Source organism: Dasypus novemcinctus, chromosome 14 (genome assembly GCF_030445035.2).
Source record: "Dasypus novemcinctus isolate mDasNov1 chromosome 14, mDasNov1.1.hap2, whole genome shotgun sequence".
In the NCBI taxonomy this organism is placed as follows: Eukaryota; Metazoa; Chordata; class Mammalia; order Cingulata; family Dasypodidae; genus Dasypus; species Dasypus novemcinctus.
Genome location: NC_080686.1, coordinates 17,590,958 through 17,604,734, shown reverse-complemented (window position 1 = coordinate 17,604,734; position 13,777 = coordinate 17,590,958). Strand labels below are relative to the sequence as shown.

Genomic DNA, 13,777 nt, shown 5'->3' with positions numbered 1-13,777 from the left:
AAGGTGTGAGAGTGGTTTGAAAAGAAATGAAAGAGTTTGGGCAGAGGCCAGATTAAACAAAGAGAAAAGTGATCTAAATAAAGTTTGGGTAACACATGTTGGCAAATGTAACTAATGCCACTGAATTGTATACTAGAAAATGGTTAAAATGGGAAATTGTGAGTTATATATATTACTATAATAGAGTGGTTTTAAAAAGTATATAGCCAAAAAATGCAGGGAAAAATAATAAGGAAATGTGCAATGCAGTATATTAATAAAAATATTAGGTTATTTTTATGGATTTTATGATGTTTATGCTATTTTTCAGCTTTTATACATTTGTAACTTCTTGTGGGAAAAAATCTGATAGATATTTATAAAAGATCCTTCTGGCAGCTATTTGGAGAAAAAGAAGAAGATGGAAAACTATTATAGAAGATGTTTGCAGTCGAGAGGAGAAAAAAGATAGCTAGGGCTAAAGTTATCATAGTAAGATGGAGAAAAACAGACTCGAAATACATTTCAGCAACAAGTTCAGCAGGGGGTTTCTGAGGGGTTGGATTTTGGAGTTGAGGGAAATATAGCAATCGAGGAAAACTTGTCAGGTGTGGACTTGGATAACTGGCTGGGTGGTGATATCTATTGAATAAGCCTGAGTTGTGAGAATCAAGAGTGGTGATTAAGCTTTATTTAATTTTTTCACCTGATATTCACAATGACTTGCGAGATCATCTCGGCAAGTACTACTGAGGCTTATTTTAACATAGGGAAAGCGCAGGAAAAAAGGTTACTATATGACTTGCTGGAAATCAAACATCTTTCAAGTCTTTTGACTCTAACGCTAATGTTTATTTACTTCAGTTTGAAAAAGTCAAAGTCAATCCCAGAGATGAAAAAATAGAAGCCCTAAGGTTCAAAAACAATTGTCAGATTTACATGACAATATTTGCTAAAATACATTTCTGCCTTTTATGCAATTTTCAATATTATTAACTATAACTCTCTGTCTGGTTATAATCATCTTATTTGGGTTCCAAGCTACTTTTACCTAGGTTCAATTCAGTATCTTAAATTAATACTTGACAACAGTGTTTTGGAAGCTAGGTAGCACAATTGGTTTATGTGTATTAGTAGAGCAGAGAGTGCAAGCCAAACTCCAAGAGAACATCTTAAGTATGTTCAAGAAAAAAAAAATACTTTCAAACTATCATAGACCCATCACTAGACCAATAGCCTCAAACTGCCAGAGCATCATAGAATGGAGCAGCTGCTCCCTCCTGGAAATCTAAATGATAAGCCAAAAAAGCGAGTTTTTATACACATTTAACTTAAGACACCAGGAATCATTTCAACAAACATTTACAAGCACTGGCTCCTCCCGAACAGTAAATGCCCTATAATGTCTCATTATTCATCACAAGACTATTGGCTATGAGCAGTTCTTCATTATCAATGATGGTAAAAGGAAAAAACCCTCATGGCATATGTCCTACTAATGGTAGACTCTCAAATATTCTCAGTCCACAAAAGGCAGCCTTTGATCACTATAGAATCAATCATTACCTTTTTGGAAATGGTACTTTTCTTTGCTTTCAGATCACGTCATCATCCAGTATTCTTTTTATACTAAAAAGACACAAAGCCCTCATTTTTTTTGCTTTACCTCTAACAGAGCAGCCAAGTGTGCATGTAACAAAAAAGTCTATATGCCAAGAGGAAATACACTAATATTAAGCTTTAAAGGCAAATTTTATTTTGGGATAGATATAGGGAAAAGAAAAAGAGTGAGTTTCTGGAAAGATTTTTTCATGGAAACATACACTCATTTTCCTTTAAAAATAAATAAAATGCTTAAAGAAACAGCTGTATTTTTATCACATAAAATCCTTCATATTTGCTTTAATTTCCTAAATGAATAGAAAACAATTTTAGGGATGCCTCAGAGGAAACTAACATTCACTTGCTGAGCTCCTTCTGCTGATTTACAGCAGCAAATATTTGTTGTTTCATAAAAGAATATTAGCATAAAACTCCTCTTGGTTTCTCCGAAATTTAAAAATTCCTGGATTACTTTAAGAAGTTTCCACCAAGTAGTTAAATACATGCCCTGGACAGAGCTGACTGGAACAGATATATGGTGGTATTTGCAATGCCTTAAATAACAGTGTATTAGATTCAACACTGAGGTTACAAATGCTCAGAGAGGCACTCAGCCTTTCTGTTCAGAAGCTGAAGGAAGGGGAAATCTACCTCCTTCCATCAATCTTTTGGAAGAGAGATGTAGAGAATGAGAGGCCTTTTCACGGAGATGTGACTGTTAAAATACAGACTCTAGGGAAGCGGACTTGGCCCAGTGGTTATGGCGTCCGTCTACCACATGGGAGGTCCACGGTTCAAACCCCGGGCCTCCTTGACCCGTGTGAAGCTGGCCCATGCACAGTGCTGATGCACGCAAGAAGTCCCGTGCCACGCAGGGGTGTCCCCCGCATAGGGGAGCCCCAAGTGCAAGGAGTGCACCCCATAATGAGAGCTGCCCAGCATGAAAGAAAGTTCAGCCTGCCCAGGAATGGCGCCACCCACACAGAGAGCTGACACAACAAGATGACGGAAAAGAAACACAGATTCCTGTGCCGCTGACAACAACAGAAGCGGACAAAGAAGAAGACGCAGCAAATAGACACAGAGAACAGATACCTGGGGCGTGGGGTAGGGGGAAAGGGGAGAGAAATAAATAAATAAATAAAGCTTTTTAAAAATTAAAAAATAAAATACAGACTCTAAGGACAACTAACCCACAATCTGGTTTATACTCAGGTTAATCGCAGGCTGAACTCTGAAGACAAGAACTACACTGCCCTCATGTTTGCCTGCTCAAGTATCTAGCAGAAGCCCTTCCACATGGTGAGTGCTCTAGCAGTACTTGGTGCAATACTTTGAACAGGAATGCAATGGTGTATGCTTTATGCATCCGTGGCGCTATTTATGTTAGCACTCAAATCCAAAAGGAAATGACTTGCTTCTCCCTCCCACCAAAACCCATTGATGTATAAAAGGATAGGTATGTGGGCTCCACTCTGTCCTTAAACAGAGTTCATTTGACTAGCATGGTCTACCCAATATTTTTAAAAAGCAAATTTGATTAAGAGGAATGTGTAGAAGACATAAAGATTACTGAATTGTGCTGCTGTACATATGTGTATGGATGAAAAAAATTTGTATTGCATGGGATAACATTCCAGTGCAGTTGTGAAATATTGAGGGGGTAGGTAAACTGGAGTTGATTTACCAGACAGAAGATAGTAGTCATCCACACAAAGTTCTTTCTATGCACCTGAGAAGAGAATGCAAGGTGTAGTGATGAAAGATCTGTAAGACTGTGTGCTGATCAAATGATTCCGCCTAAACAAGGCCAAGGCATTTGTGCCTAAAAAATTTCAGGCTAAAGACCATTAAAATACAAGGAAACTTTTTTAGCTTTGTAAATAGACACTTTCCTTCTCACTGGGAATAAATCATTTTACATACGTAGCTATGTAATATTCCATGAAAATTCTATGTGCAGTAATTAACATACATTTGTCTCCACCTGAAAAAGACAATCGCCAAATTGATGACATTCCACTCAGCATGTCCTTCTCTGCCCTTATTCACGTCTTTCCACCCTCAGGATCTCCTTGTCCACAAAGGCTTCCCTCCAGTGTGCGTTCACCTGTCTGATCTGAACCTGCTGCTCCTACTGCGGTTGATTCTCTGCCTGCCTTCTAATTCTTGTATGTTTGCTTCCTGATCTTGTTTCTCCATCCAGATAGAAAACAGAAACTGTGTCTCACTCTGATTTGTTGGGAAAGGGCAGGCGTATGGAGCACTCCTAATTTTCTCTTAGGTATACCCCAATACTCAATATTTCACCTAGCTGTTTACAGGGCAAAAGGGATTCCTTGGGATCTCATCTTGACCACCTTTCCCAGACTCTCCATAGGTCCACAGGTCTGGAGACCTCAAAAGAGTAACACAGGACCTCATCATTTTTGCTGTATGAATCACATAAATTATAAACTCTTATGTATTGTTATGATTGGATTCATAAAACATAAATCATGTTTCTCAGTGTATAACACACAATGTTCATTTCATAGAATGTTAATATATTTGACCTGAAATATTGTTTCATGGTGAAATTTGTTTGGGACATACTCTTCAACAGATTTCTTTACTGTGGGGTATCTCAGGGCTTTTAAATTTTCAATATGCACTGTGAATCTCCAAGGGAAGAATGAATAAGTCTGTGTTTCACACACTGCTTTGACTATGGAAACATTTATTAATGCTGTGTCCACGCACAGCTGCTGAGGCCGGCCTTGGGTCTTTACCCACTTGGCTTCGTTTTCCTGGCTCTCTGTTGGTCTTTCTGGGACACTCCAGTCTGTTGGTCTAGTCCTGGGAAGCTGACCGCTGAACACCCTTGTGCTTTCCCAGACCATCCCATAACGTTATCCATAAACTGATACTGTATTTAAAAAAAAAAGATTTGTCTTTCCTCCCTGACATGAAGTGGGGCATGCAGAGCCACCATCCACCAACCCTCACGGGGAGACCAGCCACTATGGGGTCTCCTCCCCTGCTCCTTTGGGCTCTCTGTGTTGTGTAAGTAATAAAGCGGTCATTTGTCCAAAGTTCCTGGTTTGCCTGAGCCTGTATTCCCGTGACCCACCATATAGCAACTCACTCCAGAGTTAGGCAGCGTCCTCTGGAAGCAGAGGCCAGGTTCTGGCAGCCAGGGGAGGAGCCTCTGGGCAGAGGGATGCATTAGTAAGAGAAAATACCTTATCTGCATGTCTCATGCAAATACTGGTTTCTAAATACCATTCTCTACAAAAACACAGGGCTCCTTGAGATGTGGGTGATTCCAGGGCTGAGGAAGAAAAAGTACAAGAGGAACCTGAAACACCTTTTTTTGTGCCACAAAGTAAAGAAGCACTCAAAAAATGATGGTGTCATGCCAAAAGGAAATAAGAGACTGAAGCCTTTTGTATCGTCTTAAAAGGCCATTGCTTGTGTTTTGAACAGAGAAACCTTAAAGCCAATACACAGTTTCCACCCATTCTCCATATTTTGCACAATGCAGGATATATATCAGGTATTCAGAAAATTCCTCTTGACTAACACTGGAATACATTTACCTGCTCCTGGACAATAAGAATGCCAGTTTTCAGTATGCCAAGTATGTACTAAGAAATGATACAATAAACATTTAGCAAAACTAATGCTTCTCTTTCACCTTCATTATACAGTCAAAGATATAGTAATAAAAAGCAGAAACTTCTGACATGGAAAAATGATAACTCTGATAAATACTATCAGAGGTATTCAAAATTGAAACCTCAAAACCTCAAACATTTTTAAATAAGGAAGCTGTGACAGATACAGTACAGTATTTAAAGCTAGGGAACAGAGCTGCTCTATCTTTCAACCCAGGTCCTCTGACTCCACTGTACCCTACTGCTTCCATGCAGAAATCCCATGGCTTTTCACATTTAACTCACTTCCATTTGCTAAAAACAAAATTAAGGTCCAATTAAAATGTGTAAGATCTGTCTTTGGAGTTCAACCTATTAATAAGACCATTAACTAAAGAACATGAGTCAGTTTAACTTTATTGGGCCTCAGTTTCCTCATCTATAAAGTAGGGATATCAATGGTACCTAAACCCAAGAGTTGTTGTTGGGCAGAAATATGATATTTGTAGCATAGCTAGCATATGGTAAGCACTCAATAAACATTTATTGCTATTATAATTATTGATGTTATTATTGCCCTGAGTAAGTGAAAAAAATAGAAACCCAAATGGCATACATAGCATGATTCAATTTCATTAAAAGTGAAAAGCACACATATATGATTCTATATTTATACTTCAGGATATTTATATATTTATTATCATTACACTGATTAAATTTATACTTAGAGAAAAAGGGATTTGCAGAAAATGAACCACCAGAGTGCTCATTCAGTGATGGATGTATAACTAACTCATTTTTGTTCTTATACTTTAGTGTGTTTTTCAGATTATTTTCAATGAACACTGATTACCTTTGTAACTATAACAGAAATGTTATTTTAAAAAATCTTTCACAAGAATGAACCATATTTGTTTACTATGTTATATCCACGGATATTTTGTTTGCATTATTTGCAACAGTCAGGCAAGTATGTGAACCTTCTTATTGTTCTAAGTAGACTGTTTCTTTTCTTCATAGACTAACTGTAAAGTACACAATAAAAAATTACCCTCTGTAGGTTCCATGCAGGGTGCTCACTAGTTCCATCATGTCCTATCCTTATCTTGTATATCTTTCCAATGCTTCTTATTTCAACCTGAATGAAATATAAGGAGAAAAATAATTAGCAGAATGCTTTAAACTGAGCACATTTTTAAAAGTCTTCCTCTTCTTCACACTAAGTGCAATTTTTTGTTGTTACTAATAGTTGAAGGCTCTCAGGGAACCTTTCAGAGTCTGAAGTTCAAATCCTCTCAAGAAGCTATCAGTGACCCTCACAGGCCCAGAGGCTCAGGCAGAAGTTTCCTGTGACTTGATTTAAAATTTGTAAAGGCGTCAGGGGAAAGAACAGGATTGAGAGCGTAAATGTGCTCAATTCTCTGTCACACATCTCTTCCTGGAAGCCAACGTCTTCTGAAGCTGAACTCCACTGACAAAACTGAGTTCTTCTTTAAGGACAAGGGGGAAAAAAGCATATTTCATCCAAGATAAGTTACAAATAGCTACTTCTACAAGTTTAAGAAAAAGCACCTGTGAGTCTAGACCCTCTGAAAATTCTCTTTTGTGATTTCTTGGCTAAGATATGGATGTTAAAAGTTCAAGGTAGAGAAAAAAAAAAAACCTGCCCACAAAATACATGTACTGTGTTAGTTTTTTTTGTGTGTGACCCAAAAGAACTGACTTTGGAGTCCCAGAACAAAATTGGAATCCTGGCTGTAGTAAACTGGCTAAAACTGAGTAAAATGTGGTGTTTTACATCTCTGGTCCTAAATTACTTCATCTATTGAGTGAATATAATGCCTCTTGCATAAAATTGTCAGTTCAATTAAATAAATGTTTATTTAACACAGTAATCTAGGCACTGTACAAGGCCACAGGTATACAAACTGAAAGGGAGGGCACAGTCCCTAACCTGGAGAGATTTATGGTCTAGTATGGAGACACATATATAAGCAGATATTTTCAGTAAGATAAGATACATCCAGGACACTGGACTATAAGAATTAAGCAAAGAAATACATTTGTGTATATAATTTTGTATATAATGGATTAAATACTGGCCATTAACATTATTTCTACTAGAGGTACACATCTACTTCCACAAACTACGAAGTGTGAATTGGCACTTGCCTATTATGTTGGACTTAGGTCACTGCCTACCTATGTTCTAGACCCTGACAGAGCTGGGATGGCCAGGAGACCCAGAGGCCATCAGAACTGCCCTTCCATACCCTCTTTTCAAATATTCCTTTTTAGTGAAGCCAGGGGGTCACTGTGGGCCCCAAGGAGAGGGGAAGGAAAGAATAGATTAGATGGAACAAGGGATATTTAGTGGGCAATGGAAGGGTTCCACATGATCTCACAATGATGGACACAGGCCATGCTAAATATCATCAAAATTTATCAAAGTATACAGTCTAAAAGGTAAACCATAATGTAAACCATTGACCATTGTTAGTGGCTATGTTTCACTATTCGTATATTCGTTGTAACAAAGGTACCACATACAAAAAAAGTTTTAATACAGAAGGGGGGAAAGGGAGAGGATGTTGCATATATGGAGTCCCCTGTACTCTGTATGTGACTTTACTATGACCTAAAACATCTTTGAAAACAAAATGATAAAAGTAAGGCACTGGAGAATAAATGGAAGAAAATGTCACTCTACATATAGGACAAAAGATATTATAGTGATGAAAGGCAAAATGTCAAAAAATTTTATTTTATATTTTTCATTATTTTTAATAACCCAATCTTTTTTATTTTTAGTTTTTTAAAAAATTTCTATGTATTGCATTTCTTATATTTAAATCTATCATTATTATTTCATTTTCCTATTAATTGCATTTGGCTATTTTATTGGCTTCATTTTTGAAGTTGCCTTGGATCACAGAAGGGTTACAACTGCGGCAGGGGAGGATCATTGGTGTCAGATGTCAGTGATGAGGGATGCAGGGGAGGAAGTTCACCTGGGCATACATATAAGGTATATAAATGTGTTCAAATTCATGGGACTTTGTCACATGGGTGGAGGCTCGCACAATAACCAAGAGACTATTGAATTCCCGTTCTGGAGAGCTCTGCCACATTCTCTAATGGAGCAGCAACAGTTCCTCAAGTGCATTGCTGATGCAATGGCTGGCAAAGGATGATGGTCCATTGATGGGACCTTGATATCAATGACTAAGCTCATGTGACTTTTGCTCTTGAATTGAAACTTAGCCTAGCATGTGGGATGCCTCAGAGTTGCTTTCTGAGAGCCTCATTATGGCACAAACATGGCCTCTCTCTAAGCGAAACTTAGCATATAAATGCAATACATTTTCCCCAGCATGGGACATGACTCCCAGGGATAAGCCTCTCTGGCACCAAAGTATTACTACCAAGTACCAACCAGCAATGCAACTGGAAAAAGACCTCAAATAAAAGGGGAAAAGGAAAAGACAAATGAATTTATATGGCTAAGAGACTTCAAAATGAGTTAGGAGGTCATCTCAGAGGTAATGCTTATGCACATCTCAGAGGATCTCATAGACTGCCAAAGTGGATACTACCCCAAATAGTGGGGATCCTGAGAGCTCTGGAGAGACCTAGGTCCTATGGTCAGGCCAGATAACTCTGGAGTTTGGTGCCTTGCCAGTGAGCCCTGCCTTGGGGTTTGTGCTCCTGAGAGCAATAGAGTTGGACTCAATTATGGCTTCCCTACACATGGCTCATCTGTCTCTTATATTTGAACCTATAGTTAATGCTGGAGACACAGTAAATGCCAAAAGTAAAATTCAAAATCAGGTCCTCAAAAACAGCTGTACGCTAATGTTAGAACTGGAAAGGAGGAATGGAGAATGAGAGACTAAATTCTGCTTAGCGAGGGTCAAAGAGAAAAGAAACTCTTCTTGGATGTAACAAATGATGCCAATGAAAAGAACCGCAGAAGGCAACACTGACAGAGGGCACAGGCATGAGCTGTTTAGTCCTAACAGAGGACCCTCAGACTATCAAGAGCCCCCTGACCTTTACTTCTTAGACCAGTGCTTTTCAAACTTTGTGTGCACACAGATTATCTGAGGATCTCGTGAAATTGCAGACTCTGACTAAATAGATCCAGGGTGAGGGCTCAGATCTGCAAGCCTAGCAAGCTCACAGCAAATGCTCAAGCACCTGGCCTGGGAACCATACTTTGAGGAGCAAGCAAGACTTTAGACTCCTGGAGGCTCCCAGACCCATCCCTGATCACGACCATTGAGGCAGCAGTGTGGAACTGGTGAGCCTCTGCTCTTACTGCATAGTAAATATGAGTCTGGTAGAAACATACCCAGGATAGGGCAACTTTTCAGGGAATTAGAATGGCACCTGCCATCCCAGAGCATGCTCCTCTACCAGGCTTGCTGCCCAGTCACACACATTCCCAAACATCCTTTGCCTTCAGGACAAGTCTGCAGGAAGTACTGTCCCTGCTCTTTACTGACGATGAAACTGAAGATTGATGAGGAGAAACAACCTGTTCAAGGTCATAGAACCTGCTCAAGATCAAAGTCGGTGGTGGATCTGGATTTGAACATGGGCTCCACAGCCCTCTTCTTAATGAATTTACTACATTGCATTTATTAAATAGAACTTTTAAAATATTTATACATTTTCTCTATTTTTCATCAAACCACCCAGGATTTTTGAAAGAGCAGCTATTATTGACTCCATTCTGTAGGTAAAGATAATGCTATCCTGGAGAAATTAAGTGATATATTCAAGGCGACACAGCTCAATAAATGAGGGGAAGCCAGGATTCCAATCCAGCTCACCCAGTTTGCAGTCTAGCACTGTAACTGTGATTCTCAATCTTGGCTGCCCTTTAGAATCACCTGGCAAGCTTCTGAAAACCTCTGCACCCAGACTGCACCCAAGAGGAATTAAACAGGGATCTCTGCAGGGAGACCCAGAAGGCAGTATTTTTTTAAAACTCCCTAAGTGGTTTCAATGTGCAGTCAAGACTGAGAATCTCTACTATGAGTTTCCATGATTAGACTTCAGGTAAATTTTTCCAGAAAAACAATGACAATTCCCCAGTGCATAAATACACATACCACAAGCCCTACTGTGGGCAAAATTAGACTTTTGTGGAGTAGTCTTGGGGATCTAACCATAATATATAATACTATTGGGGGTGGGAGCAAAATGCATTCTGAGGTCTAAGCATCATTAAATAATCTTTTGAAATGCATATTCTGTATAAGGTATGATTGGCAGTGCACTGAACCAGAGTGTTCTTTCATGACTATAGAGAGCTGTCTTTTTTCACTATAAGTTAATTTAATCATTGCAAAAGTGAATGACATGCTCAGATTGAAAGATCTAGGAACCATTTGGATAATAGTGATTGCCAGGTCCTGTAGCCCAAGACATAGCCTTGGCTTCCTGGTGACTTGAGTTGGACTCAATTATCCTTTGTATCTCTATTTGACCTCATGACGCAAAAAGAATCCTCTCCTGGGAGAAGCACCGCTGTTTAACAGTACACCAAAGAACCATATAGCTAACACACTGCGGGGGCTGAGGGAAAATAAGTGAAGTGGAATGTAATTGTCCTCACTGAAATTTTGCCAAAGCCCTGAGGAAACAGGAGAGGCAACCAGCAGTAGTCAAATGGAGGCAGCCCAGTGCTCCCTGAATGCTAAGGAGGAAAGGAGAAAGGTGAGAATGGGCAAGGGCTTCAAAACATGGGCTATCAAGATGCCAAGAAAATGATTTCACACCCATACAGCTCAGCTGAGCAACACCTAAAGGCACATGCAACGACATGAAATAAGGGTTTTCATTACCAGAAGAATCTCTAAATTGCGTATAATCTGCATTTCATTCAAGTAGAGGTTAATGGTTTATGGGGCCAGTTTCAAACCAATGGTCTAAAACGAATTGTCTTTAAAGAAAGCAATTTTCGTCTATAACTTTCCTTGCTTGTATAAGATAAGTGAGAAAGGGTGTTTCCTTTGCTGATCATAAGGCATTAAGGGCATCTGTGGGGATTCTAATAGACCAGATATTTTATAGAGGCCACACACACAGATTCACACAAAAACGCACTTTCATATTGCAGAAATGCCTTTGAAATGTTCAAAGAAGAATATTGCTGCCAATTTTGTTTACCTGAAACTCATCCTCCTGTCTTGGGAGAAATAGCCGCTCAGGGTTGTCCTTGATGAGACTTATTGGTCCGCTGGCTCCTTCCTCCCCATACACCCAGAGCACGACATTGGCTCGAGTCCCCGAATCTCCTGTCAGCACTAACACCTTCCATTCATCTTCTGACGGGAGATTCTGGCTGCTTTGGGAACGTCGGATTTCTTCTATGGGGAAAAGGCATTAGTGGTAGATCAGATGTGACGCCAGGCTGACAGGATCTTTTGTCACATCTGAGCCCAAGGACACCAAAGCCGGGCAGGGGTGGGGTAGGTGGGGGGTGCTGAACTCTAAAACTCCAGGGAGTTGATTTGTGCCTTGTCCCCTCACGGCAAGTTTCTGGGCGACTGGAAGTAAACTCCAGAAGTAAGCTGCATGAGAACAAGAAGCATCTGACGTGCCTGGCCATCTTTCACTTGTCCTTGCAGGTCAACAAGGCAGAGCGTACAGGAGTTTGCAGTTCTGAGTTCACAGTTTTCATAAAGCTGCCTGCCTAACTTGAAGATTTTCAAATAGAACTACCTAATGGGGTGAAAGAGTATCATGCAACACAAGAAAAGTGGAATGAAAACATTTTCAAATAAGATATAAAAATGAACACTTGAAGAGAGATGCACAGTTTCTAAAAACATTTTTGGAATTAAAAAATAAAAAAAGCCTTACTAGCCAAGGCAATGGAAAGGCTCTGGAACTAAAGACAGATTTTTCAAAAATGCATCTTCAAAGCTACTCTGCATTGCTTTCCTGGAATTGCCCCAAAGGCTGGACCTTAATTCTAAACTGACATTTCCAGGTAGAAATATTATAGATTCAAGGTAATGGGATAAATTTCCCCAGGCTAAATGGGTAAAAGGTAGCCAGTATTCTTCTGTCACCTTTAATTCTGTGACTGGAAACTACAGGCAATCCCTGGCAGCATCAACAATGACAAAAACCAACCCAGCAAATAGTTAGTTATATCCTATAAAGCCAGACTAAACTCATTTTAAAATAAAAGTCCGCAAAAAAAAAAAAAAAAAATGTAAATGGAAACAAATGCTCTGAAAGAACTAATATTCATTTTTTAAGTTACCTCTATTTACTGTCTTGGGTTACTTGGATTATCCCTGTCTTTATAATAGCGGGCACTTTTTGCCAATATAATAGCAATTGCCATTTATTAAGCTCTTATTGTATGCTGGGATCTGCAATGAACGTTTTACATGCACTTCTCATTCAATTTCATTATAAACCCATGAAGTGAGTCAAATTATTATGTCCATCTTAAGATAAAAAAAATGAGGCCCAGAGATAAAATAATAAGTCCTAGCCACATAATAAGTAAACTGTGGAATGCCTAACGCCAAAGCCCCTGCACTTAAACAAGGTTCATGGGTGCTCTGTGTACCCCTAAACACAATCACCAGGACATGGCAGCAGCAGCCTCAAAAAAATATTTGAGATTTTATTATGTGGTAAGCACTGTCCTAAGCACTTAACATTCATTATCATGTCAGCCGTATTCCATCCTCATAGCGTTCCTACAAGGTATTATCTCCTATTAAACAGGCAGACAAACCAGGACTCAAAGATTAACTTAGCTGTCCCACGTTTAGAAACAAACTTCAAACCCAGGTGGAGCAAGTTTGAATCCCATGGCATTTCAGGTATATCATCAAAGGTCACTGGCCTGGCAGAGAACATAAAACAATTAAATTTAATCTAATTTGATTTTAAAAATGGGTTGGGCTCACTGAGCAGGCTTGGGTTGTCCAAACCATGCACAGCCTAATAAAGGTCTGGCCCTTGATTGGTCCTGGGAGATAACCTCTGAGCCCTTGGACCACCCTGCCTGATCAGAGTTTCTGTATGCCTGAGGCCTTGGCCGTGCTTGTTAGTTTGACCTCTAGGGGGCTGGTGACAGAATGGCTAAGGTTGGTCCTGTGGAGGCTGCAAGCCTCCGGTGAAAATCCCAGCGGGCGAGAGCCTCAGGTGAGCTTCCCAGGTTGTCAAGACTCGATGTGTGCAGTCACACCCTGCTGCATGGCAAATGAGGCGCTGTCAGAATGACTCCACGGGGAGAGGACAACTGGACGCCCCTGTCAGGTTTCTCCTGGACCTTGTGCCAATGGACCTTTTCCCTGGTCAGATTTTAATCTCTACCCTTTCACTGTAATAAACCATACCAGCTCTTCTGAGTCCTGGAAGACATCTAGTGACTCATCAAGCCTAAGGCTGGTCTTGGGGACCCATGATACTCTGACAAAACTCAAAATACAGTGTGTGAACACCCATCTGCCCTGCCTGCCGTCTCAGCCAAACACCGCCAAGAACCTCACAGACTCACCTGGAACCCCCTCAGGTGC

At 39.9% G+C, this 13,777-nt stretch overlaps 1 protein-coding gene across 2 annotated transcripts in view; it reads right to left on the bottom strand.

Moving 5' to 3' along the window:
• The window catches only part of RP1 (RP1 axonemal microtubule associated), a 391,698-nt gene that overhangs the window by 165,185 nt on the left and 212,736 nt on the right, over positions 1-13,777 (bottom strand). For both annotated transcript variants that reach the window (XM_058275538.2, XM_058275539.2), the window contains exons 18-19: positions 11,400-11,599; positions 6,271-6,357 (exon numbers count right to left, since the gene is read on the bottom strand). In XM_058275538.2, coding sequence (XP_058131521.1) covers positions 6,271-6,357; positions 11,400-11,599 — 287 coding nt within the window. The remainder of the gene's footprint in view (positions 1-6,270; positions 6,358-11,399; positions 11,600-13,777) is intronic.